Raw genomic sequence first — 27072 nt, 5'->3', positions numbered from 1 at the left:
TTTTAGCCATATGTCCTTCCAGCCATAGGGGTGAGGCCTTTCCACCCCAACCAGAGGTCTTCTAGAATCTGAGACTGAGCCACGTGAGCTTTCTGCTGAGTTTGCTTTGACTATTCTGGTTTCCAGCACGCAGGGCTTCTTGTCACTTCCACTGTGGTGGGTTTTCTTCACGTTCAGCTTCCACTGCCTGAGCTTTCATGGAGTTGGGCTTCTGCTGTTCTTGGCTTCTGCCTCATGGGGCTGGAGCTAAGGTTGTTTCAGCCAGATTAAAGCCAAGAAATGGCACCAGAGATGTTCGGGGAGTGTGTAATTTCCTCGCTTCTGTCTTGCTGCAGCAAAAATTTGAAGCAACAGACGGACCAGTGTTATAGCTTAGTTTTATTAGGAAAAACAAAGGATAGTACACCCTCGAGGAGTGAGGGCGGGCAGACCCAAAAGACTAAGAGAAGAGATGTCCCAATCTTTCTAGGCTTCCTCCTTTTATACATTTGTCTCCACCCCACTGAGCCTGCCCTGCCCTGTGTAAATTGGGCTAGCCAGGAGGGCTGTTTATTTTACCTGAGGTCTTCACTCTGGTCCTCGGACCTTCCTTTGTTCTATTTTCATGGGCTTTTCCCTTCTTTGTATTATAGCCACCACCATATTGAACTCCTTTTTCCTATTCTAACTACCTAACATGATAAATTAAACTCTAAAGTTCCAGAGCATGCACCACATAAAATTCTGTTCAGTTCAAAATCTTGTCACTGAAAAATAATCTTTTAGCTGACAGACACGTTCTTTGAGGAACTAAAAGCCACTTTCCTTTCTCTTGCAAATCTCTACAAACCAGAATGTAAATATTGCAGGGAAGAGCGAATTCTGACTTCAGGTCAGATCCTTTACTTTAATATTTGCTTCCCTTTGCTTTTGTTCACTAAAAGGGTACTGTTTATACACAATGGCCTGCCTCGAGGAACCCTGCTCCTCTGCCTGAATATTAACTCAAAGTGCCTTCAGGACTCTGTTCACCTGTGGATGGCTAGAGGAAAGAAGAAATTAACTTATCCCCTCTAAGGCTTGTCATTTTAGGAGATATTTTCAAGATTATTTGACTTTTTACTTTGCTTCCTCACTTCCCCCCACCATCTTTATTCTATAAAAACAAAACCTGGCATCCAGCTCCCATAAAACGGTTATTTTGAGACATTAATCTGTCATCTTGATCTCAACACCTCCTCTCTCAGATTTATTGGCAGCAAGTAGAGTGAGATTGGACTCAATAACATAGGTACACTCCACAAGGACCTGAGACTGAGCCTAATTAGCTCATTCAGCAAGACCTGAAACCTATGGAAAAGGGGGCAGTTTTAACATTGAAACTGTTAGGAATACTCCCTCAGCCAAACCTCACAAACAGTAAAGCCTTGGTCATCTAAGCAAGCAATTTTAATTTGTCTTCCAATTGTTTGTAAACTAGTAAGTTTACCCCATGCACTATATCGTTCATGCAGTTCTCAAGGCCAGAATACTGGAGTGGGTAGCCTTTCCCTACTCCATGGGCTCTTCCCAACTCAAGGATCAAACCCAGGTCTCCCACATTGCAGGTGGATTCTTTGCAAGGTGAGCCACAAGGGAAGCCCAAGAACACGGGAGTGGTTAGCCTATCCCTTCTCCAGTGGATCGTCCAGACCCAGGAATCAAACTGGGGTCTCCTGCATTGCAGGTGGATTATTTAACCACTGAGCTATCAGGGAAGTGGCTTCCCAGGTGGCTCAGTGGTTAAAGAATCCACCCGGAAATGCAGGAGATGTGGGATCAATCACTGACTCGGCTTGGGAAGGTCCCTTGGAGAAGGAAATGGCAACCCACTCTAGTATTCTTGCCTGGAGAATCCCACTGACAGAAGAGCCTGATGGGTTGCAGTCCACAGGGTCACAAAGAGTTAGATGCGATTTAGCGACTAAAAAAGCAGGTGACTTGAAGTAGTTGATCAGATACATAGTTTTGTGTTCGATCAATGATTGTAATAGTGCAACTCTGCTGCTGCTGCTGCTAAGTCGCTTCAGTCGTGTCCGACTCTGTGCGACCCCAGAGATGGCAGCCCACCAGGCTCCCCCATCCCTGGGATTCTCCAGGCAAGAACACTGGAGTGGGTTGCCATTTCCTTCTCCAATGTATGAAAGTGAAAAGTGAAAGTGAAGTCGCTCAGTCGTGTCCAACTTCTAGCGACCTATGGACTGCAGCCCACCAGGCCCCTCCGTCCATGGGATTTTCCAGGCAAGAGTACTGGAGTGGGTTGCCATTACAAAGGAAAACATTTCCTGGATCATAATAGATTAGTAAGACAGAATCTGGAGAATCTTTTTAATTTACCAACAGGACCTGGAGAAGAGGAGAACAAGAGAACTAGAAATATCTTGTGTTCTAATCAAAGCACACACCTTACTCAGTTCATAACTTTGGATCAATCACCTAAGGCCAAAAATTAAGAAGGAGGATCATAACTGCAGAGTCTTCATAGGGTGGGCTTTTACAAGAAATAAATGAGACAATATAAGATTCTAACCCCAGTCCACAGTGTATTAAATTATCTAAATTTATCTCATATAATTACCAAAAGTTTTAAAAAATATAAGCATGAAACTCCTAATTGATAGGCCAAAAGCATTATGAAGCCAAAGTTTATTTTACCCATGGTTTTAATGCAAAGGAACACAGCTCGCTAAATTATTGAAGAATAAATAGTAAGTTTCTGGTGATATCAGGAACTGTGTTCCCATCACAAGTCAATATTTTTGAGACCCATGTGAACTAGTCCAGACAGGCTCTCAGCCTTAGATTTGGAGAAAACTTGGACTCAGGGTTGTGGAAAGTTAAAACGTTAGACTTCTGAAAGCCAGAAGAGTTCATGGAGTAGTAAAAAGAACTGGATTTACCTCACTTTTAACTTGGTCTCTTGAGAACACAAATCAGCAGGAAAACTTTCCAGTTTTATTCAAACAAGTTCCCTTGGGGAAATACGCTCAGAGCTTGGAGTAACAGTGGAAAATTTATTAATGAGCAGATACAGTGAGCTGATACAGTTAACATACAGAGCTGTAAATATCACCACAGCTACAGTATCTGAGCGTGTTCAGCCTTAAGCTGGAGAAGGTATGGTTTTTGCACTTGAATTCCTAAGTCTGTCTCAGGAACCCAAGCTTCATTCCTTTCTTCTTTCTTGTCTGAAGACAAAGCTTCAGTCCCCACCATCCAGGGAGGCACCGGCTTCCACACAGAGACCTTCACCTCAGACTTCCCCTCCAGGTGAGTCTAAGCTCCATAGACCCTGCTGGAGAAAGTCAGAGGGAATGAAACCCAAGAACATTTACCTGAAGTCACCTGAAAACCCAAACAGCTGACCCAGAGCTGAGAGATCTCCATGTTTATTTGCTTGATTAACTAATTTATAATCAATTTATTTATAATGTTAAATAGAGAAATATCTATTGGATTCATCAATTCAAGATTTATTGTTGCCAGTTAAGTTTGGGAATGAAAATTTAGTTGAATAAGACTCAAGAAGGGAGGCATAGTGTTGTCAGTAAAATTTTATAATTTCCAAGAGATTTGCAGTTTAGGGAAGTAGGAAAATAGCCTAGCAGACATGGAGAGATCTGCAGTGAAGTGCCGACATTTTATTAATTTACTTTTAATATTTAAGATAAGGTACGTTTGAGAAGGCTCTATATTCATTAGGAAGATCCAGATCAATGGACTTATCTCCTGCCTTGTAACTACAGTTCTTGAAATATACTTCTCATAGAATCTTCTCTCACACAGAATATTCACCTGAATATATTGCATTTAACTGTATCTCTTTTATGTTTTGGGTTTTTTTGTGTGTAATTTTTACAATGTTGTGTTTTCTGCCATACAACAATGCAAACCAGCCATAATTATCCATACATCCCCTCCCTCCCAAGCCTCCCATTTGACCCAGCAATCCCAATTGGACATATACCCTGAGAAAACCATAATGGAAAAAGACGCATGTACTCCAGTGTTCATAACAGCACTATTTACAATAGGCAGGACATGGAAGCAACCTAGATGTCCAATAACAGATGAATAGATAAAGAAGATACAGTACATATATACAGTGACATATTCCTCAGCCATTAAAAAGAATGAAATGCTACATTTAATATGCAAACAGTCATATGGTAAAGGGCCTTACTTCACAATTATTTCAGTACTTGGGAGGCTGAATATATTTGGGGATTTTTGTTTATTTTATTTTCTGTACTGAAAATTGTTTCTGCATGTTCTTTGTTTTACATACTGGTACTTGAGTGCTGTTATTTTTTCTGTGGTTTTTTTTTTTTTTTTCCTTCTTTTTCTGCTGTATAATTTCCTTTATAATTTATTTCATCTAAAGCTGTGAGATAAAAGCCCAAGAACTGTATTCCAGGCTGCAGAAGAAGGGGAGAATGAAATGTATTTTAAATACCTTGAGGAATCTTCTTGCTAAAATAGAAATGCATGCAACTTCTCTCTTCCCACTCTTTCCCTCCCTATCACAGGTGTATCAGACACCATTTCACCCTAAACTGCTGTAAGCTGCAACCAGTTCCCTGGTCTGAATTCCCTACTCCAGTCTCTCTTTTTTATGTTTTATGCATTCTTTCAAACAATTATAATTTTTGAAAGACTTTGCTAATTTCCATTTAATCCTTGTATGTATGTGCAATGTATTTGTTGGGTTGTGTGCATGTTCATAAATTGTGAGTGGTCAAATCTATCAGTTAGTCATATTTTGTCTTTCCTCCCACTGCTCTTTAAACACAGAAAGTTCTACATTTGCAGTGGTAAAAAAAAAAAAACAAAAAAAAAAAAAAAAACCTTTAGATTAATTGCTTCTTTTTTTTACTTTTATTCTCTTTTTTAGTTTTAGTTGAAGGATAATTCCTTTACAATATTGCGTTGGGTTCTGCCACACATCAACACAGATCAGCCATAGGTATACATATGTCTTCCCTCTCTTGAACCTCCCTCCCACCTCCCACCCCATCACAACCCTCTAGGTTGTCACAAAGCACCAGCTGTGGGTTCCCTGCACCATACAGCAAATACTCACTGGTGATCTATATTACATACGGTAATGTATATGTTTCCGTTGTTTGTTATTCACTTATTTTTCCTTACTGCTACCTTTTGTCTTCAGCAGATCTATTTTTAAAATATTAATCAAGTGCTTCCATCTTGTGGAACATATTCTTTTGCATTCAACGAAGATCACGTATCTTTCTCATAAGGATCTTTAAGTACATATATATATATATATATATATATATATATATTTATATTTATATTTATACTGACTGAAATTATAATTTTAGTTACTGTTTCCCCTGTGTGTGTGTGTTAGTCACTCAGCCATGTCCAATTCTTTGCAACCCCATGGACTGTACCCCACCAGGCTCCTCTGTCCATGAAATTCTCCAGGCAAGAATACTGGAGTGGGTTGCCACTTCCTTCTCTAGGAGATCTTCCAAGCCAGGGATCGAACCTGAGTCTTGTGCAATGCAGGCAGAATCTTTACCGTCTGAGCCATAGGAAAGCCCACTGTTTCCCATACTATTTTTTTAAATTGTATTTCATTCACTTCTCCATTTCAATTATATACAAAACCAGTATTAGTGTGACCATGGTTATTTTATATTTTTCTTTCATAATTTCATCTTAATTTTTAGTTCAATTTTGTTTAGCCAACTTGTTTCCAATGCACTATAATTTAAACAGGTTTTATTTCTGGTGCTATTCTTTTTATTTTATAAATTTCATTTTCTAAAAATGTGTTTCTTTGTATATGCATACACTGATGAAACCACAGAGTGAACAAAGCAGATGAGGTCCTGCCCATCTGTTTCTCACATTTTAATGCAGGAAGAAGCTGTGGTCCCTTGAGTCTGAACACCTTGCTGCTGTTCTCTCTGGGACCTGTCTCTTCTGCTGAACTCTTTATTCATATTGCTTTTCCCTCTGCAGGAACTTGTCTTTTAAAAAACAAACAAACAAAAAATAAACTATTCCTCAATTACTGCAATTGATTAGAAACATTTTGGATTATATCCTAGAGCTGCTGCTGCTGCTGCTGCTAAGTAGCTTCAGTCGTGTCCTACTCTGTGCGATGGCATACCTTTTACATGTGATCCAGCATGCATGCACATTTAAGCAAAAAGTACACATGTTTCATATGTCAACAAACACACACAGAGCTGAACAAAGTAAACCAAAATACCTTTACTATATTCTAGGCATTCTGAATTTCTCACTAACAGTGTAGAGTAAATGGCTACTAGAGGGAAAACAATGTGGAATAGGCATTCCTATTCTGAGATGGCACCAGGGATCTTTCAAAATGGAAATTCCATACAAAAATTATGGATATGGATTTTTGAGTGCAAAATATAAATCGTAGAATTTCAACTGTGTCTGCAGTGCCAATCTTTGAGAAAATTAGCTGTAGTATTTTGTCTTTTGTGCATGTCAAATTCACCACATGGAACCAGGGAATGAGACACAAATTTCAGAATTTCTTCTTCTGGGATTATCAAAGAAAATAGAACTGCAGACCCTCATATTTGGGCTTTTCCTCTCCATGTACCTGATCACTGTGATTGGAAACCTGCTCCTCATCCTGGCCGTCAGCTCAGACCCACACCTCCACACCCCCATGTACTTCTTCCTCTCCAACCTCTCCTTTGTAAACGTCTGCTTCACTTCCACCACCATCCCAAAGATGCTGAAGAATATACGGACCAAGAACAAAGCAATAACCTATGAAGGCTGCATCACCCAGATACACTTTTTCCTGCTCTTTGCCACAATGGAAATCTTCCTTCTGACCGTGATGGCCTATGACCGCTTTGTGGCCATCTGTCATCCTCTGCGCTACACAATCATCATGAATCCCTGGGTCTGTGGACTCCTGGCTCTGATGTCCTGGATGATGAGTGCCCTGAATTCCTTGTTACAAAGCTTAATGGTGTTGTGGCTGTCCTTCTGTACAGACTTGGAAATCCCCCACTTTTTCTGTGAGATTACTCAAGTAGTCCAACTTGCCTGTTCTGACACCTTTCTTAATGACATTGTGCTGTATTTTGCAACTATGCTGCTGGGCAGTGTTTCCCTCACTGGTATCCTCTATTCTTACTCTAAGATAGCTTCCTCCATACGAAGAATCTCATCTGCTCAGGGGAAGTATAAAGCATTTTCTTCCTGTGCATCTCACCTCTCAGTTGTCTCCTTATTTTACTGTACAGCCTTAGGAGTGTATCTTAGCTCTGGTACTACCCACAGCTCACAGTCAAGTGCAACAGCCTCGGTGATGTACACTGTGGTCACACCCATGCTGAACCCCTTCATCTACAGTCTGAGGAACAAAGACATAAGGAGGGCTCTGAGAAGAATCATTGGGATGGCAGTTCTATATGGGCCAATTGTCCTGGGGCTGAAGAAGTACGCATGACTATAGGACTCAAAGCCACAGAGGCAGAAATTGATTTTCCTTAATCAGATTGCTAAAGTAGAACTTGCTACTCCTATTTATAACCTGGAGTTTTCATTTCTTTGAATTTAACTCCTCTACACAATTTGTCACTCAGTTTATTAAGTTTCAGATCTGTCTGATACATAGACAGTTTTCCCTTTTTTCATATTCATGCATTCACAAATTTTTTTCTCAATTTTGGACCAAGAACATTTGAAGATTTCAGTATCTTACCTGGGGCAAATTGGATTATTTAAAAATTGTTATTGTTTAGTCACTCAGTTGTGTCTGACTCTGCAACCTCATGGGCTGTATGTAGCCTGCCAGCCTCCTCTGTCCATGGGATTTCCCAGGCAAGAATACTGAGAAATGGGTTGTCATTTCCTTTCCCAGGGCATATTCCCAGACTAGGGATTGAACATGCATCTCTTGTGTTGACTGATGGATTATTTATCACTGATCCACCAGGGAACTCCATTCCTTAAAAAATATTTCTTCTCAATGACACATATCATACCAAGAGATTTTACTTTTGTTTTCTGTATGAGTGCATTACTTACATGGGGAAAACAAACTAGACTTGGCAACTAAAGCCATTTATGTTATTTCATTGCAGAGGAAAATATGAAGCTACGGATTTTACTTTAATCCATTATTTTTTATTTCCACTTTAACATCTGTTCTTCACTGTATAGATTTGAACATTAATCCATTTAAGTCCCAGCCTACTGATAGTGATACTATTGGCTAGGAGTATCTGAGGTGCTCACCTGGCTTGTATTACTTATTTCAAGAAAACACAAAAATCTTCCTGACCAAGTCTATGCTGTTACTGGAGAGGTCCTTCTGGTATTTATTATGATTGAAAGATGCCTCTCGGAAATATCTATTGGGAAACTTAAAAAAAAAAAAAAAAACCCACAAAGTTTGTAATCACCAATACTGGAGGGTAAATAGCATGCCATCACTTAGCTCTTAGGTAGAGAGAAAAAGAGAGCACCAACTGGGGGGCTTTGCCGGTATTGAGTTTTGTGGGTGGGGTGGCTAGGAGTCTGCTAGTTCACTCACTATTGGTGAATTTAAAACAAATAGTGGAATAAGGGCATGATCAGGAAAAAGCAGGTTCACTCATGTGCTCAGTCATCTATTTACTCAGGCTTTCTAAAAGGGCAACTTCATTGGTGGGGGGTGCCTTGAATGCTTCTGTAGTAGCTGTGTCGTACAGCTGACAATATGCAGATGACACCACCCTAATGGCAGAAAGTGAAGAGGAGCAAAAGATCTCTTGATGAAGGTGAAAGGGGAGAGTGGAAAAGTTGACTTAAAACTCAACATAAAAAAAAAAAAAAAACTAAGATCATGGCATCCGGTTCCATCACTTCATAGCAGATAGATGGGGAAAAAATGGACACAGTGGCAGATTTTATTTTCTTGGGCTCCAAAATCACTGAGGATGTTGACTGCAGACATGAAATTAAAATATACTTGCTCCTTGGAAGAAAAGCTATGATAAACCTTGGCAGCCCATTGAAAAGCATAGACATCATTTTGCCAACAACGTTCTGCATAGTCAAAGCTGACATAGCTTTTTCCAGTAGTCACGTACAGATGTGTGTTGGACCATTAAAAAGGCTGAAAAGTGTGAAAGTGAAAGTCACTCAGTCGTGTCCAACTTTTTGTGACTTCAATGACTATACAGTCCCTGGGATTCTCCACGCCAGAATATTGGAGTCGGTAGCCCTTTCCTTCTCCAGGGGCTTTTCCCAACCGAGGGATTGAATCCAGGTCTCCAACATTGCAGGTGGATTCTTTACCAGCTTTGCCACAAGGGAAGCCACTGATGAATTGGTGCTTTTGAGCTGTGGTATTATATAAGACTCTTTGGAGTCCCTTCAACTGCAAAGAGATAAAATCAGTAAATCCTAAAGGAAATCAACCCTGAATATTCATTGGAAGGACTGATGCTGAAACTGAAGCTTCAATACTTTGGCCATTTGAGGCAAAGAGCCAATTCATTGGAAAAGGCCCTAATGCTTGGAAAGATTAAGGGCAGGAGGAGAAAGGGACCACAGAGGATGAGATGGTTGAATGGCATCACTGACTCAATGGACGTGAGTTTAAGCAAGCTCCTAGGGATAGAGAAGGACAGAGAAGCCTGGCATGCTGCAGGCCATGGGGTTGCAAAGAGTCAGACACGATTTAGTGATTGAACAATAGCAGCAGTTGGCAATATGTTTATTCTACATGACGTCCTTGAAACGAATGCCTCGGAAATCAAAAGTTGGATTTCTGGCTCTTAAATTGTAATCAAAATCTTAGTATCAGATATTAAAGCTACAAGCCTGCTACTGTGTTTTTTATAACTGCTCTTCTGTCTTATTCAATTATCCACCTTGGTGTCCAGAATGCCTACCACAGTCACTTGCAAAAATTGATTATCAAATACATATCTCACATGGAAGTTTACATAGAAAGAAAAATTTGAGTGATACTTTGGAAAATAAAGCCACTGGCCCAAACCCCAGGAAGGAACGTGAAGACACGAGGTTCAGGGAGAAGCGAGGCTTTAATGACAATCTTGCAAGATTTGGTGTCTGGTGGGCAGGCAAACCCAGAACTGTAACAATGGGGTTTTATCCCCTCCTCATGCAAGGCACTCTCACAGTTCCTCATTGGCATGAGTAACTACAGGGTCAATAATCTTCCCAAGGAAGTCACCTGGATTTGTTACTCTCCCTTTGTCTGGATTTTCCTGTGCAAGTATCCTGATGGTTATTACATCAGCAGGCTGTCACTCTAGGCTAGTTGTCCTTGAAAATGGACCACTTCAAGTTTTTATTTTTTACAGTATGATTTTAGTATCACAGATGGCCATAAATATGAGGAAGCAAAATGTCAAGTCATACATTCTGTTACTGTGCACAATATTTTTCATGTTGTACATCTATTTATTAATGCATGGATTAATAAAGTCAGGGATTATATTCATTGAGATGAATGATTGGTTACTGTATTTTATGTTTTATTACATCATTGTTATCCTGTTTCTGCTTGGAAACTTCTACTCCTACTAACTATTAAGACTCTTTCTCTTGTTCTATGAAATCTCTCCCCTTTCCTGACTTTTGCTAAAAATAAGGAATGGTGAATGAATAATGTCAGTTCATTCATTTCTTATCTCCTTCACGCTCAGGAATCTCTTCATTCTTAATGATCAGAGGATCATCCACAAGAGAGTTTGATATCCTGCTCAGTCATATGATTCAGGGTCATCCGTTTTTCTGCACAAATATGCATGTTCCTATGTGTGTCCTAGTTACCTAGAAGGGAGCTTCAAGATAGTCATTTGTTCTTACAGTTATCTAAAATAAACTGAGATAACACAATGACCATGTGTCTTTTCTTCAAATCTCAGAATATATGCCAAAAGTTAAAATCTCCAGATTATTATAATTGCACTCATTCTGTTCATGCTCATTATTGCATCATTAGTTATCGATGCATAACAAATCATTCTGTGTCAATGGGATTAAATAATAATATCTAGTATCTTTATCATTAGACAAATTTGTAAGCTGTGGAGTCATACTAATTTCTTTGTGCTCCTCATAAGCATGTAGTCAGCTGTCACACTGTGTTTTTAAGACTCATTCATGGAGTTGCTGCTGGACAAGGAAGCCTGACTGCTGGACAGGGAAGCCTATGGGGCTGCAAAGATTCGGACACAACTGAGTGACTGAACTGAACTCATGATGTTAGTATGACTGTAGTGCTCATCTGTCTTGAATCAAATTTTTCTCTCAGTTTATCATGGTTTTATCTTAAGATTTAACATCTATTTACATAAAAATTAGCTTCTCACGTGAACTACTTAAATTTAATAACACAGTTTCTGTAACTAGAACAAATATCCCAATTAGACATGTATCTCACAGCCCTGTTAAGTGAGAACCTGCCGTCTATGCTTATAGATTCAACCCTTAGCCATGCACCATCAGATTTTTCCCATTTAATTAAATTATTGGAGTATAATTATACAGAACAAACTTCATAAAGTGTACAAATTAATGAATTAAAAGAGTTGTACAAAAATAAGATAATCTACTAAATATTTTCGTTTGTGGATAATTTGACAGTGTAATAGTTTTACTTTTTTACTTTTTTTCTTTAATGTTATAATATTGTATTGGTTTTGCCATATATCAACATGACTCCACCACAGGTATACACGTGTTCCCCATCCTGAACCCTTCTCCCTCCTCCCTCCCCGTACCATCCCTCTGGGTTGTCCCAGTGCACCAGCCCCAAGTATCCAGTATTGTACATTGAACCATGACAGTGTAATAGTTCTAAAGTTTTTATGTAACTATGAAAATTTTAGACAATTTGAGCCTCTGTTTCCTTATTTCTGAAGGTTATGTGGAAAAATAAACATGACTTAACAGGGACACAATCAGACATAAATGAAGTGAATATGGAAATTCAACTTTTAGCCCAAAGAAAACACTCAAGAGTAAATGTTGCATCTATTTCTGTGTGTGTGTGTTTGGCTGCATTTTTGTTTTAAATAAGCACAATCCTACACATATATGTACACACATACAGACAAGATTAGGATCCATCTTTTATATTAAAGGGAAAATTGAGTGAAAATTGGAGAGAATAGAAATGAAAAGAATGAACATTTCAAGTAAAATGAAATAAAAGAATGTAGAAATATAGACATAAAAATTTAAAGTACAGTGAGTGATCTCAGTTTTCATAATGGATCACATTTCCTGTCTTCATGTTAAAAGGCATCACAGTGAGGCATGTGTACAACAAAGTAAGGCAGTGAGGAATTCATTGTATCAGCTAATGGGATGGAAGACCTTCAAATAGACTGAAACTTTTTTTTTTTTTAACTTAATGTGGATTTTCAACAAAAAATACCCTAGTTAAGGTAAGCTAATGAATGAACTGCAGAGAAGGCAATGGCACCCCACTCCAGTATTCTTGCCTGGAAAATCCCATGGACGGAGGAGCCTGGTGGGCTGTCATCTATGGGGTCGCACAGAGTCACACACTACTGAAGCAACTTAACAGCAGCAGCAGCAATGAATGAACTGAGAAGTTTAAACTCAATCCTTGCAAACAAACTTTATTGAATAAATGTCTATATTAGATTCCTATTGTTGTAAAATACTCCCAAACTAGTTGCTTAAAATAAACAAATATATGTTCTTACAGTTCTGGGTGTAAGGAGCTTAAAATAAATGAGTCTCATTGGGCTTATATCAAATGTCTGGAGACACGGTTCAATGTGGCAACACAGTAATATCCTACATTCACCTCCATCCATGGACACACCTAATCTACAGCTACCTATGCATCAACTTCCTCTGAAAACGATATGAAAACTAGATGAACTTCTCCTCCACAATAAATAATAATAGGACCACATCAAGATGGTAGAAGAAGAGAAGTGGTCTCTCTAACAACCCCACCCCTGGCATTGGTAACCCAAAAATAGGCGGGATCTTACACTTAACAGAGATGTTCCCTGAGGGACAATAGGTGTATGCCTCATATGAGACTAACCAGGCCAACCCTTGGGGCCTATCTGCACCAGAGAGACAAGTATCCAGAATATGCAGCTTTGATAACAAATGAGATTATGTGCAGGAGACCTAAAATCAGTGGAGAGGGGAAAATCTGCTCTCATAGAATTCATGTGTTGATTCACTTACCCCAGGACCTAGCACCAAAGCAGGAGGTTAAAAAGTACCTAGAAAATACATAAAGTAGATTCATATTTAATTAAAGCATTTAATGGGGGTTGCAAGGAACTCCCCAGGTCGGTAAGTGCCCAATATGCTACTGGAGATCAGTGGAGAAATAACTCCAGAAAGAATGAAGGGATGGAGCCAAAGCAAAAACAACACTCAGTTGTGACTGTGACTGGTGATAGAAGCAAGGTCTGATGCTGTAAAGAGAAATATTGCATAGGAACCTGGAATGTTAAGTCCATGAACTGAGGCAAATTGGAAGTGGTCAAACAAGAGACGGCAAGAGTGAATGTCAACATTCTAGGAATCAATGAACTAAAATGGACTGCAACGGGTGAATTTAACTCAGATGACCATTTTATCTACTACTGTGGGCAGGAATCCCTCGGAAGAAATGGAGTAGCCATCATGGTCAACAAAAGAGTCTGAAATGCAGTACTTAGATGCAATCTCAAAAACGACACAATGATCTCTGTTCGTTTCCAAGGCAAACCATTCAATATCACAGTAATCCAAATCTATGCTCCAACCAGTAACGCTGAAGAAGCTGAAGTTGAACGGTTCTTTGAAGACCTACAAGGCATTTTAGAACTAACACCCAAGAAAGGATGTCCTTTTCATTATAGGGGACTGGAATGCAAAAGTAGGAAGTCAAGAAACACCTGGAGTAACAGGCAAATTTGGCCTTGGAATACGGAATGAAGCAGGGCAAAGACTAATAGAGTTTTGCTAAGAGAACCCACTGGTCATAGCAAACACCCTCTTCCAACAACACAAGAGAAGACTCTACACATGGACATCAGCAGATGGTCAACACCGAAATCAGGTTGATTATATTCCTTGCAGCCAAATATGGAGAAGCTCTATACAGTCAGCAAAAACAAGACAGGGAGCTGACTGTGGCTCAGATCATGAACTCCTTATTGCCAAATTCAGACTTAAATTGAAGAAAGTAGGGAAAACCACTAGACGATTCAGGTATGACCTAAATCAAATGATTATACAGTGGAAGTGAGAAATAGATTCAAGGGACTAGATTTGATAGATAGAGTGCCTGATGAACTATGGAGTGAGGTTCGTGACATTGTATGGGAGACAGGGATCAAGACCATCTCCATGGAAAATAAATGAAAAAAGCAAAATAGCTGTCTGGGGAGGCCTAAAAATAGCTGTGAAAAGAAGAGAAGAGAAAACTAAAGGAGAAAAGGAAAGATATAACCATCTAAATGCAGAGTTCCAAAGAATAACAAGAAGAGAATAAGCCTTCCTCAGCAATCAATGTAAAGAAATAGAGGAAAACAACAGAATTGGAAAGACTAGAGGTCTCTTCAAGAAAATTAGAGATACCAAGGGAACAATTCATGCAAAGATGGGCTCAATAAAGGACAGAAATGGTATGGACCTAACAGAAGCAGAAGATATTAAGAAGAGGTGGCAAGAATACACAGAAGAACTGTACGAAAAAGATCTTCACGATCCAGATAATCATGATGGTGTGATCATTAACCTAGAGCCAGACATCCTGGAATGTGAAGTCAAGTGGGCCTTAGAAAGCATCACTACGAACAAAGCTAGTGGAGGTGATGGAATTCCAGTTGAGCTCTTTTGAATCCTGAAAGATGATGCTGTGAAAGTGCTGCCCTCAATATGCCTGAAAGTTTGGAAAACTCAGCAGTGGCCACAGGACTGGAAAAGGTCAGTTTTCATTCCAATCCCAAAGAAAGGCAATGCCAAAGAATGTTCAAACTACTGCACAAATGCACTCATCTCACACGCTAGTAAAGTAATGCTCAAAATTCTCGAAACCAGGCTTCAGCAGCACGTGAACTGTGAACTTCCAGATGTTCAAGCTGGTTTTAGAAAAGGCAGAGGAACAAGAGGTCAAATTGCCAACATCCACTGGATCATCAAAAAAGCAAGAGAGTTCCAGAAAAACATATATTTCTGCTTTATTGACTATTCCAAAGCCTTTGACTGTGTGCATCACAATAAACTATGGAGAATGATTCAAGAGAAGGGAATACCAGACCACCTGACCTGCCTCTTGAGAAACCTATATGCAGGTCAGGAAGCAACAGTTAGAACTGGACATGGAACAACATACTGGTTCCAAATAGGAAAAGGGGTACATCAAGGCTGTATATTGTCACCCAGCTTATTTAACTTATATGCAGAGTACATCATGAGAAACTCTGGGCTGGAAGAAGCACAAGCTGGAATCAAGATTGCCAGGAGAAATATCAATAACCTCAGATATGCAGATGACACCACCCTTATGGCAGAAAGTGAAAAAGAACTAAAGAGCCTCTTGATGAAAGTGAAAGATGAGAGTGAAGAAGTTGGCTTAAAGCTCAACATTCAGAAAACAAAGATCATGGTATCTGGTCCCGTCACTTCATGGCAAATAGATGGGGAAACAGTGGAAACAATTGCTGACTTTATTTTTGGGGGCTCCAAAATCACTGCAGATGGTGATTGCAGCCATGAAATTTAAAGATGCTTACTCCTTGGAACGAAAGTTATAACCAACCTAGACAGCATATTAAAAAGCAGAGATATTATTTTACCAACAAAGGTCCATCTAGTCAAGGCTATGGTTTTTCCAGTGGTCATGTATGGATGTGAGAGTTGGACTATAAAGAAATCTGAGCCCCAAAGAATTGATGCTTTTGAACTGTGGTATTGGAGAAGACTCTTGAGAGTCCCTTGGACTTCAAGGAGATCCAACCGGTCCATCTAAAAGGAGATCAGTCCTAGGTGTTCACGGGAAGGACTGATGTTGAAGCTGAAACTCCAATACTTTGGCCACGTGATGCAAAGAGCTGATTCATTGGAAAAGACCCTGATGATGGGAAAGATTGAGGCCAGGAGGAGAAGGGGACGACAGAGGATGAGATGGTTGGATGGCATCACTGACTCAATGGACGTGGGTTTGGGTGGACTCAAGGAGTTGATGATGGACAGTGAGCCCTGGCGTGCTTCAGTTGCTGGGGTCTCAAAGAGTTGGACACCACTGAATGACTGAACTGAACTGAACTGAAGGGGAATGTTCATAGCAATACAAGCCTACCTCAAGAAACAGGAGAGAAATCAAATAAATAACCTAACTCTACACAAAAAGCACCTAGAAAAGGAAGAAATTAAAAACCCCAGGGTTAGTAGAAGGAAAGAAATCACAAAAATTAAGGCAGAAATAAATGCAAAAGAAGCAAAAGAGACCATAGCACAAATCAAAAAAGCTAAAAGCTGGTTCTTTGAGAAGATAAATAAAATATACAAACCATTAGCCAGACTCATCAAGAAACAAAGTGAGAAGAATCAAATCAATAAAATTAGAAATGAAAATGGAGAAATCACAACAGACAACACAGAAACACAAAGGATCATAAGAGACTACTATCAGCAACTATATGCCAATAAACTGGACAACTTGGAAGAAATGGACAAATTCTTAGAATAGTAAAACTTTCCAAAACTGAACCAGGAAGAAGTAGAAAATCTTAACAGACCCATCACAATCACAGAAATCGAAACCATAATCAGAAATCTTCCGCAAATAAAAGCCCAGGACCAGATGGTTTCAAAGCTGAATTCTACCAAAAATTTCGAGAAGAGCTAACACCTATCTGTCTCAACCTCTTCCAGAAAATTGCAGAGGAAAGTAAACTTCCAAACTCATTCTATGAGGCCACCATCACCCTAATACCAAAACCTGACAAAGATGCCACAAAAAAAAGAAAACTTTAGGCCAATATCACGGGTGAACATAGATGCAAAAATCCTTAACAAAATTCTATCAAACAGAATCCAACAGCATATTAAAAACATCATACATCATGACCAAGTGGGCTTTATCATAGGGATGCAAGGATTCTTCAATATTCACAAATCAATCAATGTGATACACCACATTAACAAATTGAAAGATAAAAGCCATACAATTATCTCAAAAGATGCAGAGAAAGCCTTTGACAAAATTCAACATCCATTTATGATAAAAAAAAAAAAAAACCCTCCAGAAAGCAGGCATAGAAGAAGCAAACCTCAGCATAATAAAAGCCATATATGATAAATGCACATGAAACATTATCCTCAATGGTGAGAAATTGAAAGCATTTCCACTAAAGTCAGGAACAAGATAAGGATGCCCAATCTCACCACTACTATTCAACATAATTTCGGAAGTTTTGGCCACAGCAATCAGAGCACAACTGTTGGTGGGAATGCAAACTAGTACAGCCACTATGGAGAACAGTGTGGAGATTCCTTAAAAAACTGGAAATAGAACTGTCTTATGATCCAGCAACCCCACTGCTGGGCATACACACTGAGGAAACCAGAAGGGAAAGAGACACGTGTACCCCAATGTTCATCGCAGCACTCTTTATAATAGCCAAGACATGGAAGCAACCTAGATGTCCATCAGCAGATGAATGGATAAGAAAGCAGTGGTACATATACACAATGGAGTATTACTCAGCCATTAAAAAGAATACATTTGAATCAGTTCTAATGAGGTGGATGAAACTGGAACCTATTATACAGAGTGAAGTAGGCCAGAAGGAAAAACATAAATACAGTATACTAACGCATATATATGGAATTTAGAAAGACGGTAACAATAACCCAGTGTACGAGACAGCAAAAGAGACACTGATGTATAGAACAGTCTTATGGACTCTGTGGGAGAGGGAGAGGGTGGGAAGATTTGGGAGAATGGCATTGAAACATGTAAAATAGCATGTAGGAAACGAGTTGCCAGTCCAGGTTCGATGCACAATGCTGGATGCTTGGGGCTGGTGCACTGGGACGGCCCAGAGGGATGGTATGGGGAGGGAGGAGGGAGGAGGGTTCGGGATGGGGAACACATATATACCTGTGGCGGATTCATTTTGATATTTGGCAAAACTAATACAATTATGTAAATTTAAAAATAAAATAAAATTAGAAAAAAAAAAAAAAAGAAAAATAAACTCTATTGAAAATAAACATGTTAAAAAAAATAAATAAAAAATAAAAGGAATCCAGATTGGAAAAGAGGAAGTAAAACTCTCACTCTTTGCAGATGACATGATCTTCTACATAGAAAACCCTAAGGACTCCAACAGAAAATTACTAAAGCTAATTAATGAATACAGTAAAGTTGCAGGATATAAAATTAACACGCAGAAATCCCTTGCATTCCTGTACACTAACAATGAAAAAACAGAAAGAGAAATTAAGGAATCATTACCATTCACCATTGCAATGAAAAGAATAAAATACTTAGGAAGAAATCTACCTAAAGAAACAAAAGACCTATATATAGAAAACTATAAAACACTGATGAAAGAAATCAAAGATGACACACATAGATGGAGAAATATACCATGTTAATAGATTGGAAGTATCTATACAGTGAAAATTGGTATACTACCCAAAGCAATCTATAGATTCAATGCAATCCCTATCAAGCTACCAATGATATTCTTCACAGTGCTAGAACAAATAACTTCACAATTTGTATGTAAATACAAAAAACCTCCAATAGCCAAAGCAATCTTGAGAAAGAAGAATGGAACTGGAGGAATCAACCTGTCTGACTTCGGGCTATACTACATAGCAACAGTCATCAAGGCAATGTGCTACTGGCACAAAGACAGAAACATAGATCAATGGAGCAAAATAGAAAGCCCAGAGATAAATCCATGCAGCTATGCACACCTTATCTTTGACAAAGGAGGCAAGAATATACAATGGAGAAAAGACAATCTCTTTAACAAGTGGTGCTGTGAAAACTGGTCAACCACTTGTGAATCAATGAAACTAGAACACTTTCTAGGAAAAGGCAATGGCATCCCACTCCAGACTCTTGCCTGGAATATCCCATGGATAGAGGAGCCTGGTCGCCTGCTGTCTGTGGGGTCACACAGAGTCGGACACGACTGAAATGACTTAGCAGCAGCAGCAGCAGAACACTTTCTAATACCATACACAAAAATAAACTCAAAATGGATTAAAGATCTAAACATAAGACCAGCAACTATAAAACTCCTAGAGGAGAACATAGGCAAAACACTCTCTGACATACATCACAGCAGGATCCTCTATGACCCACCTCCCAGAATATTGGAAATAAAAGCAAAAATAAACAAATGGGACCTAATTAAAATTAAAAGCTTATGCACAACAAAGGAAATTATAAACAATGTGAAAAGACAGCCTTCAGAATGGGAGAAAATAATAGTAAATGAAGCAACGGACAAAGGATTAATCTCAAAAACATACAAGCAGCTCCTGCAGCTCAATTCCAGAAAAATAAGCGACCCAATCAAAAAACGGGCCAAAGAACTAAACACACATTTCTCCAAAGAAGACATACAGACGGCTAACAAACACATGAAAAGGTGCTCAACACCACTCATTATCAGATAAATGCAGATCAAAACCACAATGAGTACCATTTCACACCAGTCAGAATGGTTGCTATCCAAAGTCTACAAACAATAAATGCTGGAGAGGATGCGGAAAAAAAGGAACCCATTTACACTGTTGATGGGAATGCAAACAAGTACAGCCACTATGGAGAACATGGTGGAGATTCCTTAAATAACTGGAAATAGAACTGCCATATGACCCAAGAATCACACTGCCGGGACTACATACTGAGAAAATCAGAATTGAAAGAGTCACATGTACCCCATTGCTCACTGTAGCACTGATTACAATAGCACTGACATGGAAGCAACCTACATTTTCTTTTTTTTTTTTTAATTTTATTTTATTTTTAAACTTTACATAATTGTATTACTTTTGCCAAATATCAAAATGAATCCACCACAGGTTTACATGTGTTCCCCATCCTGAACTCTCCTCCCTCCTCCCTCCCCATACCATCCCTCTGGGTCATCCCAGTGCACTAGCCGCATGCATCCAGTATCGTGTATCGAACCTGGACTGGCTTCTCATTTCATACATGATATTTTACATGTTTCAATGCCATTCTCCCAAATCTTCCCACCCTCCCCCTCTCCTGTAGAGTCCATAAGACTGTTCTATACATCAGTGTCTCTTTTGCTGTCTCGTACACAGGGTTATTGTTACCATCTTTCTAAATTCCATATATATGCCTTAGTATACTGTATTGGTGTTTTTCCTTCTGGCTTACTTCACTCTGTATAATAGGCTCCAGTTTCATCCACCTCATTAGAACTGATTCAAATGTATTCTTCTTAATGGCTGAGTAATACTCCATTGTGTATATGTACCACAGCTTTCTTATGCATTCATCTGCGGATGGACATCTAGGTGGCTTCCGTGGCTTCCGTGTCCTGGCTATTATAAACAGTGCTGTGATGAACATTGGGGTACACGTGTCTCTTTCAGTTCTGGTTTCCTCAGTGTGTATGCCGAGCAGTGGGATTGCTGGATCATAAGGCAGTTCTATTTCCAGTTTTTTAAAGAACCTCCACACAGTTCTCCATAGTGGCTGTACTAGTTTGCCTTCCCACCAACAGTGTAAGAGGGTTCCCTTTTCTCCACACCCTCTTCAGCATTTATTATTTGTAGACTTTTGGATCGCAGCCATTCTGACTGGTGTGAAATGGTACCTCATAGTGGTTTTGATTTGCATTTCTCTGATAATGAGTGATGTTGAGCATCTTTTCATGTGTTTGTTAGCCATCTGTATGTCTTCTTTGGAGAAATGTCTATTTAGATCTTTGGCCCATTTTTTGATTGGGTCATTTATTCTTCTGGAGTTGAGCTATAGGAGTTGCTTGTATATTTTTGAGATTAGTTGTTTGTCAGTTGCTTCATTTGCTATTATTTTCTCCCATTCTGAAGGCTGTCTTTTCACCTTGCTAATAGTTTCCTTTGATGTGCCAAAGCTTTTAAGGTTAATTAGGTCCCATTTGTTTATTTTTGCTTTTATTTCCAATATTCTGGGTGGTGGGTCATAGAGGATCCTGCTGTGATGTATGTCAGAGTGTGTTTTGCCTATGTGCTCCTCTAGGAGCTTTATAGTTTCTGGTCTTACGTTGAGATCTTTAATCCATTTTGAGTTTATGTTTGTGTATGGTGTTAGAAAGTGTTCTAGTTTCATTCTTTTGCAAGTGGTTGACCAGATTTCCCAGCACCACTTGTTAAAGAGATTGTCTTTTATCCATTGTATATTCTTGCCTCCTTTGTCAAAGATAAGGTGTCCATATGTGCGTGGATTTATCTCTGGGCTTTCTATTTTGTTCTATTGATCTATATTTCTGTCTTTGTTCCAGTACCATACTGTCTTGAGAATTGTGGCTTTGTAGTAGAGCCTGAAGTCAGGTAGGTTGATTCCTCCAGTTCCATTCTTCTTTCTCAAGATCGCTTTGGCTATTTGAGGTTTTTTGTATTTCCATACAAATTGTGAAATTATTTGTTCTAGCTCTGTGAAGAATACTGTTGGTAGCTTGTTAGGGAATGCATTGAATCTATAAATTGATTTGGGTAGTATACTCATTTTTCACTATATTGATTCTTCCAATCCATGAACATGGTGTATTTCTCCATCTATTAGTGTCCTCTTTGATTTCTTTCACCAGTGTTTTATAGTTTTCTATATATAGGTCTTTAGTTTCTTTAGGTAGATATATTCCTAAGTATTTTATTCTTTTAATTGTAATGGTGAATGGAATTGTTTCCTTAATTTCTCTTTCTGTTTTCTCATTATTAGTGTATAGGAATGCAAGGGATTTCTGTGTGTTGATTTTATATCCTGCAACTTTACTATATTCATTCATTACCTCTAATAATTTTCTGGTGGAGTCTTTAGGGTTTTCTATGTAGAGGATCATGTCATCTGCAAATAGTGAGAGTTTTACTTCTTCTTTTCCAATTTGGATTCCTTTTATTTCTTTTTGTGCTCTGATTGCTGTGACCAAAACTTCGAAAACTATGTTGAATAGTAATGGTGAAAGTGGGCACCCTTGTCTTGTTCCTGACTTTAGAGGAAATGCTTTCAATTTTTCATCATTGAGGATAATGTTTGCTGTGGGTTTGTCATATATAGCTTTTATTATGTTGAGGTATGTTCCTTCTATTCCTGCTTTCTGGAGAGTTTTTATCATAAATGGGTGTTGAATTTTGTCAAAGGCTTTCTGCATCTATTGAGATAATCATATGTTTTTTATTTTTCAATTTCTTAATGTGGTGTATTACATTGATTGATTTGCAGATATTGAAGAATCCTTGCATCCCTGGGATAAAGCCCACTTGGTCATGGTGTATGATCTTTTTAATGTGTTGTTGGATTCTGATTGCTAGAATTTTGTTAATGATTTTTGCATCTATGTTCATCAGTGATATTGGCCTGTAGTTTTCTCTTTTTGTGGCATCTTTGTCAGGTTTTGGTATTAGGGTGATGGTGGCCTCATAGAATGAGTTTGGAAGTTTACCTTCCTCTGCAATTTTCTGGAAGAGTTTGAACAGGATAGGTGTTACCTCTTCTCTAAATTTTTGTTAGAATTCAGCTGTGAAGCCGTCTGGACCTGGGCTTTTGTTTGCTGGAAGATTTTTGATTACAGTTTCAATTTCCATGCTTGTGATGGGTCTGTTAAGATTTTCTATTTCTTCCTGGTCGAGTTTTGGAAAGTTGTACTTTTCTAAGAATTTGTCCATTTCTTCCACGTTGTCCATTTTATTGGCATATAATTGTTGATAGTAGTCTCTTATGATCCTTTGTATTTCTGTGTTGTCTGTTGTGATCTCTCCATTTTCGTTTCTAATTTTATTGATTTGATTTTTCTCCCTTTGTTTCTTGATGAGTCTGGCTAATGGTTTGTCCATTTTATTTATCCTTTTAAAGAACCAGCTTTTGGCTTTGTTGATTTTTGCTATGGTCTCTTTTGTTTCTTTTGCATTTATTTCTGCTCTAATTTTTAAGATTTCTTTCCTTCTACTAACCCTGGGGTTCTTCATTTCTTCCTTTTCTAGTTGCTTTAGGTGTAGAGTTAGGATATTTATTTGACTTTTTTCTTGTTTCTTGAGGTGTGCCTGTATTGCCATGAACTTTCCCCTTAGGAATGCTTTTACCGTGTCCCACAGGTTTTGGGTTGTTGTGTTTTCATTTTCATTCGTTTCTATGCAAATTTTGATTTCTTTCTTGATTTCTTCTGTGATTTGTTGGTTATTCAGCAGTGTGTTGTTCAGCCTCCATATGTTGGAATTTTTAATATTTTTTTTTTCCTGTAGTTGAGATCTAATCTTACTGCATTGTGGTCAGAAAAGATGCTTGGAATGATTTCTATTTTTCTGAATTTACCAAGGCTAGCTTTATGACCCAGGATGTGATCTATCCTGGAGAAGGTTCCATGTGCCCTTGAGAAAAAGGTGAAATTCCTTGTTTTGGGATGAAATGTCCTATAGATATCAATTAGGTCTAACTGGCATATTGTATCATTTAAAGTTTGTGTTTCCTTGTTAATTTTCTGTTTAGTTGATCTATCCATAGGTGTGAGTGGGGTATTAAAATCTCCCAATATTATTGTGTTATTGTTAATTTCTCCTTTCATACTTGTTAGCATTTGTCTTACATATGCGGTGCTCCCGTGTTGGGTGCATATATATTTATAATTGTTGTATCTTCTTCTTGGATTTATCCTTTGATCATTATGTAGTGACCATCTGTGTCTCTTTTCACAGCCTTTGGTTTAAAGTCTATTTTATCTGATATAAGTATTGCTACTCCTGCTTTCTTTTGGTCCCTATTTGCATGGAAAATCTTTTTCCAGCCCTTCACTTTCAGTCAGTATGTGTCCCCTGTTTTGAGCTGAGTTTCTTGTAGACAACATATGTAGGGGTCTTGTTTTTGTATCCATTCAGCCAGTCTTTGTCTTTTGGTTGGGGCATTCAACCCATTTACGTTTAAGGTAATTACTGATAAGTATGATCCCATTGCCATTTACTTTATTGTTTTGGGTTCGAATTTATACACCATTTTTGTTTTTACTGTCTAGAGAATATCCTTTAGTATTTGTTGGAGAGCTGGTTTGGTGGTGCAGAATTCTCTCAGCTTTTGCTTGTCTGAAAAGCTTTTGATTTCTCCTTCATACTTGAATGAGATCCTTGCTGGGTACAATAATCTTGGCTGTAGGTTATTTTCTTTCATCATTTTAAGTATGTCTTGCCATTCCCTCCTGGCTTGAAGAGTTTCTATTGACAGATCAGCTGTTATTCTTATGGGAATTCCCTTGTGTGTTATTTGTTATTTTTCCCTTGTTGCTTTTAATATTTGTTCTTTGTGTTTGATCTTTGTTAATTTGATTAATATGTGTCTTGGGGTGTTTTGCCTTGAGTTTATCCTGTTTGGGACTCTCTGGGTTTCTTGGACTTGGGTGATTATTTCCTTCCCCATTTTAGGGAAGTTTTCAACTATTATCTCCTCAAGTATTTTCTCATGGTCTTTCTTTTTGTCTTCTTCTTCTGGAACCCCTATGATTCGAATGTTGTAGCATTTAATATTGTCCTGGAGGTCTCTGAGATTGTCCTCATTTGTTTTAATTTGTTTTTCTTTTATCCTCTCTGATTCATTTATTTCTACCATTCTGTCTTTTTTGGATTGTTTTTCTGGGTGCCTGATGTCCTCTGCCGGCATTCAGAAGTTGTTTTGTGGAATTTACTCGACGTTTAAATGGTCTTTTGATGAATTTGTGGGGGAGAAAATGTTCTCCCCGTCCTACTCCTCCACCATCTTGTCTCCTCCTCTGGAAGCAACCTACATTTTCATCGGCAGACGAATGGATAAGGAAATTATGGTACATATACACAATGGAATATTATTCAGCTATTAAAAAGAATGCATTTGAATCAGTTCTAATGAGGTGGATGAAACTGGAACCTATTATACAGAGTGAAGTAAGTCAGAAAGAAAAACACCAATACAGTACATTAACACAAATATATAGAATTTAGACAGATGGTAATGATGTCCCTATATGTGAGACAGTAAAAGAGACCCAGATGTAAAGAACAGACTGTTGGACTCTGTGGGAGAAGGCGATGGTGAGATGATTTGAGAGAATAGCACTTAAACATGTATATTATCAGATGTAAAATAGATCACCAGTCCAGGTTCAATGCATGAGACAGGGTGCTCAGGGCTGGTGCACTGGGATGATCCTGAGAGATGGGATGGGGAGGGAGGTGGGAGGGAGGGTCTGAATGGGGAACACATGTACACCCATGGCTGATTCATATGTGGCAAAAACCACCACAGTATTGTAAATTTCTTAGCCTCCAATTAAAATAAAAATTAATTTAAAAATAAAATAAAATAAAAATCCCCTGTGTTAGTGAACTCTGCTCAATATTCTATGAGGTGAAGTGAAATATCTCATTTGTGTTCAACACTTTGTGACCCCATGGACTATGCAGTCCATGTAATTCTCCTGGCCATAATATTGGAGTGGGTAGCCATTCCTTTCTCCAGAACATCTTCCCAACCCAGGGATCGAACCCAGGTCTCCTGCACTGCTAGCAGATTCTTTACTAGATTAGACAGCATGGAAGCCCAAGAATACTGGAATGGGAAGCCTATCCTCTCTCCAGCAAATCTCCTGTCCCAGGAATCAAATCTCCTCCATTCAAGCGGATTCTTTACCAGCTGAGCTACTAGGGAGCCCATAAACAGGGAACCTAAACAGGGAAAACTCTTGAAACAGAATAGATACATGAATATGTATAACTGGATTACTTTGCTGTACACCTGAAATGAACACACATTGCTAATCAATTATGTTGTTGCTATTGTTTAGTCGGTAAGTCACGTCAGAATCTTTTGTGATCCCATGGACTATAGCCTGCCAGGCTCCTTTGTCAATGGGATTCTCCAGGCAAGAATACTGGAATGAGTTGCCATTTCCTTCTCCAGGAGATCTCAACTCAGGAATCAATCCTGCGTCTTCTGCATTGCAGGCAGGTCTTTACCACTGAGTCACCTGGGAAGCCCATTAATCAACTATATTCAATATGAAATAAAAGTTAAAACAGTAAAATAAAAAGGTTTTTACCATTTCATCCTAAAAAATCAACCCTTTTCTTGCACTTCATGAATTTTCTCTTCTGAATTGTGTTTATTATTACTACCTTTGCTCATTTTTCTAAGAGGATAGTCAATCACTAAGGTGTCTTGACACCATGAAGACATCACTCTTCTCTCTTTTGGATGAATTATTTTGCTGCTTTGTTAGGTATTTTGGACATCAAGGGGTTATAGCTGGGTTTGAAATGCTGCCAGAACCAAAGAACGTTTCCCTCATAACAGTCAGTCAGGGTCTAAGCTATTAGATCACCTTTATTCATATTTATTTGATTACTATACCTATGTTTCTTAGAACTGCTTTCTCATGTTTATAAAGACATACATGGCACAAAATGATCATATTAATGTTGAAGACCACGTTTACATGTCTATAGAAAGCTTAACAACTAGAATCTGGGTACTATTTGTACATACATTAGGGTAGAGATAATCTGATGTTCACATTCTTGCCTTGCATCATTCCATTCCTAAATGGTGTGGTTGGAGGTGAAAAGACTCTTGACTCCCCCATGGCCACAAGAGATCACAGTGCTGTGTTGCATGGGTGCACATGTGTGTGTGTGTGTGTGTGTGTGTGTGTGTTGTGGGGCATGTGTGTCCTTAGAACAGGAGGACCTGAGCTCATAGACATCAAAATTTTCCCCTGGAAATATAGATGACAGAATGTTAACTGAACAGGGAAAAAAAGGGGGGGTATATTTCTATGTTCAGGATTCTTGGAAACAAAATTA

General features: G+C 38.7%; 2 protein-coding genes across 2 annotated transcripts in view; one reads left to right on the top strand and one right to left on the bottom strand.

Annotated features, from left to right (window-relative positions):
• Positions 1 to 27072, bottom strand: part of LOC139184054 (adhesion G protein-coupled receptor E2-like) — a 1114856-nt gene that overhangs the window by 822835 nt on the left and 264949 nt on the right. The gene's annotated exons all lie outside the window — the stretch shown is intronic.
• LOC109560841 (olfactory receptor 7A17-like) lies at positions 6527 to 7495 on the top strand. Its single transcript, XM_019963327.2, has one exon. The coding sequence runs from the start codon at positions 6527 to 6529 to the stop codon at positions 7493 to 7495; it is 969 nt and encodes a 322-aa protein (XP_019818886.2).

This window comes from Bos indicus, chromosome 7 (assembly GCF_029378745.1).
Source record: "Bos indicus isolate NIAB-ARS_2022 breed Sahiwal x Tharparkar chromosome 7, NIAB-ARS_B.indTharparkar_mat_pri_1.0, whole genome shotgun sequence".
In the NCBI taxonomy this organism is placed as follows: Eukaryota; Metazoa; Chordata; class Mammalia; order Artiodactyla; family Bovidae; genus Bos; species Bos indicus.
The sequence above is the reverse complement of the archived record's forward strand: the minus strand, read 5'-3'. Positions and strand labels throughout refer to the sequence as shown.